At 35.1% G+C, this 3,665-nt stretch overlaps 1 protein-coding gene across 1 annotated transcript; it reads right to left on the reverse strand.

Annotated features, from left to right (window-relative positions):
* Nucleotides 1-997: 997 nt before the first annotated feature.
* Nucleotides 998-2,353, reverse strand: LOC146730170 (bifunctional purine biosynthesis protein ATIC-like). The gene is made up of 3 exons (XM_085494616.1): nucleotides 2,092-2,353; nucleotides 1,351-1,517; nucleotides 998-1,056 (listed from the first exon to the last, which is right to left on the reverse strand). Exons 1-3 carry the CDS (start codon nucleotides 2,104-2,106, stop codon nucleotides 1,023-1,025), a joined length of 216 nt encoding a protein of 71 aa, XP_085350742.1. The 5' UTR covers nucleotides 2,107-2,353; the 3' UTR covers nucleotides 998-1,022.
* Between the last annotated feature and the right edge of the window lie 1,312 nt (nucleotides 2,354-3,665).

Consider the following 3,665-nt stretch of genomic DNA (forward strand, 5'->3'; position numbering starts at 1 on the left):
ATCTAACCCTGTATAAACTAGCAATTGATCTAACCCTGTATAAACTAGCAATTGATCTAACCCTGTATAAACTAGCAATTGATCTAACCCTGTATAAACTTGCAATTGATCTATCCCTGTATAAACTAGCAATTGATCTAACCCTGTATAAACTAGCAATTGATCTAACCCTGTATAAACTAGCAATTGATCTAACCCTGTATAAACTTGCAATTGATCTATCCCTGTATAAACTAGCAATTGATCTAACCCTGTATAAACTAGCAAACTGTCTACACCAGTCTAACCCTGTAAAAACTGATAACCTGTTTAAACCAGTCTAACCTGTATAAACTAGCAACTGATCTAACCCTGTATTAACTGGCAATCTGTCCAAACATTTTCTGCACAGTATTGGTAGACATATCAAACACTCACCTGATACACTTTGTCAATATTATCACGGAATGGAAAGAATGCATCAGAACTTAGTGCTACACCTTTCAGTTTTGATAACCACTGCTCATGCTCAGACTGCAGTAAGAATAACAAAGCAATCATTGATATATTTGAAAACTGATTTCAAAATACTGTATTCAATACAAACAATGAATTCAGTATATGTAAATAACTATAATGTATTCTGAATAAGATGAGTGAACCTATCTATATGTGTATACACGATCAGAGCCATGTCGGGGCTCAATCCTATCAGAGTTCAATCCCGTGGGTTTATTGGAGCTGAATGGGCTCCGATAAAATGCAGTTGTGTAAATGTAGCAACTGTCTCTCAATAACAAAGTCATTGTTCAAACCCTGCTTGGCCAAATTTTCAGTTATTGCCAAAGAACTCTCAGTTATTTCTAAAGTTCCAAACCTTGACAATTGACCAAGCTACACTTCAGAAGTGCTTGATATTTAAAATTATGTACATTACTTCATATGCACAAATCAAAACTGTTAGTGAGGCTGATTAAAAAAATCAACAAATATAAATGTTATAAATGCAGTTAGTACCTGTGTTAACTGTTCAGGTGGTTTCTCTAGCATACTCTCCCATGCAGATGTCTCCATGTCCTACAAAAAAATAATTATTAAAATATTCACAGAAATCATAACAAGAAGTTATAATTATATTTATGTTAATTTCTAAATTACATTACAGTGTTTAAGTGAATATACAGAGTGGTTTATATTTGATTGGCATTTACCTTGAACTGTTTAAGTTTGTTTTTCCCCTGACATTTATTTGATAGTAAGCTTTGTTCAAATTAATGCATTCCAAATACTTTGCGATGTTGACGGAATCACTTAGCAACAAAATTGTGAATTTTTTTTACAGTGAGTAGTTGATAACTAAAGTTAACTTACCAGTTATTAGTTTTATCACCAGCTAGTCTAGTACAATGGATACATGACTGTTGTCCAGCACCCATACCAATAACTTGACCATCTCTAGTATAACAAACTGAGTTTGACTGTGTATACTTCAATGCAATGCTAGCAACTATCAGATCACGTACAGCTGCCTCAGGAAGCTTGAAAAAAATATGATAAAAATGAATTTCAGCAATTGTATCAACTAACACATCGCAGGACAGACTCAAAATTGATTCCAATAGACTAATTTTCTCTGAAGTTCCCTGTTATGCATGATATCAACTGTAAACACAGGACAAACAAGCAGCTGAGATAGCTCCGCTGTTAGCAATGGACATTTCAATTAAAGAACTGAAGATATCATTAGAAAATGAGCAAATCTGAGAGAGGTGCACGAGGTACCTATATGTATAGTATCAAAGCAATCGGACTTGCGGTTTTCAATAAGAAGATGAAAATATCACTTTTTACCAAAAATTACAGAAATATTCATCAAAATTGAAGAATTGAAGATATAACGAAAAAAACAAATCTAAGAGAGGTCTACCCAAGGTACATATACACCAAGTATCAAAACATTCAAACTTGTAGTTTTCAAGAAGTCGAATAAGATAAAAGTTGACACAGACAACGACGGACAATCACTCTTATGATAAACTGTGATGTGTCACCAAGTGATGCGACACCAAGTGATGTGACAGGTGGAGAGTAGTCTTCAGTTCAAGTACTTACCTGCTGGGCTGACATGTTTAAAAGATGCAGCAGCTGGTAGGTTGAGGGCAGTCTTCAGCTCTCTTACTAACTGCCCTGAATTGAAAGCGTCACCCAGATTAACAAATCAAGGAGAACCATTCAGGACTTTGACCGGTAGTTACTGTAGGTGTAGTGTATAACTGTGCTGGCTTTTGATGAGGATTCGTTCCATATCGTAGTGGTAACCGAGACACACCCTGACTGTATTCCTTTCGAAAATAATTTGAAATAGCGCCATCATACTCTCCAGTGTTGTTGAATGCCTAGAAATGAATGACAGAATGTAATAAAAGAATGAATGCACTGTCAAGAAAGATTAAAATGTCATTTTTTGGACAAATTTTTGTGATGTAAACAACAATTTGTAAAAAATTTTTTGACAAAATCTTGAAAATTAAAAGGTCATTGACATTCCATGTTGTAGGACACCAACAAAATTGTCACTGTTACAAAACAAGTAAAATCCTTGAAAATTCCTTCCTCACAGTGATTAAAACTGACTTGTCTTGAGTTTATGAGTAATTTTCAAGAGAATCTGACATGTAACTTTTTTTGATTACCACATGTAAATATTAATTGTCCAACAATCTAATTCAAAGAGAATGTAAATTATGAGTAAAAGTTTTAACCTGAGTGTGACATGCACCAATTACCAAAGAAATTACCCAGTTCAGGGTTTTTTCTAGAAAAAGGAAGCAATGCAATTCATCAAGTTGGGAAATAGGGTTCTCCCTACCAGGGTGTAGAGTTTTTGATAATTCTAAGTTAAAATGGAGCATTCTATGGCTTCCTTGACAGGTCACAGATGAACACTGTGGCAACATGTGATCCCTGGTCAATCAGAATTTTATAGTTGCCTGAGGATCTGCTCCCCAGGGTGAGGGGGCGCATGGCCATTGCATGAGGGCGCTGTGACCCTATTCCCTTGTTTAAAAAAATCCCTGCACTTAAAGCTTGGTCTCAGTTTGTAGTCATTAGTCTGCACAACAGAATTTTACCCAGAATTCAACACAACAGTCAAAGTCACCATCTTTGTTCATCTGAGACCCATATTTAGTGCATGCATGGCACAGCGACCACCGCCCTTTAAGATTATTTCATGTCACATTCTATCACAGTTTACATCAGAAACTACAGTCAAACCTGTCTATAGCGGCCACCCAAGGGACTTTAAAATTTTGGCCTTTATAGACAGGTGGCCTTTCTATACAGGTGCACTAATTTATTCATGAATATTAATTAGGCACTGAATCAATGTATTAAAACAGATCTCGCAACCCCATTGGACACACAACTGTACACAGTATCCAAACACTTTATTACAAATAAAAAATGTTGGTTTTAAATTGTATTATGTAAACAAAAATCATTTCACAAAAATCTATCATTGCACAATGAGTAGTAAGAAAATTATTTGAAGATTTGTACAGTAAAGTTCATGTTCAGCAGCAGTTTGAGTCTCATTTCCTACTAAAGAAATCACTCAGCTTGCTTTGCTTAGCTATTCTGAATTTGTATGTTTTTTTTTAATATCTATTGTGTCTGGTAACTGT

This window comes from Saccoglossus kowalevskii, chromosome 20, assembly GCF_978046115.1.
Source record: "Saccoglossus kowalevskii chromosome 20, keSacKowa6.1, whole genome shotgun sequence".
Taxonomy (NCBI): Eukaryota; Metazoa; Hemichordata; class Enteropneusta; family Harrimaniidae; genus Saccoglossus; species Saccoglossus kowalevskii.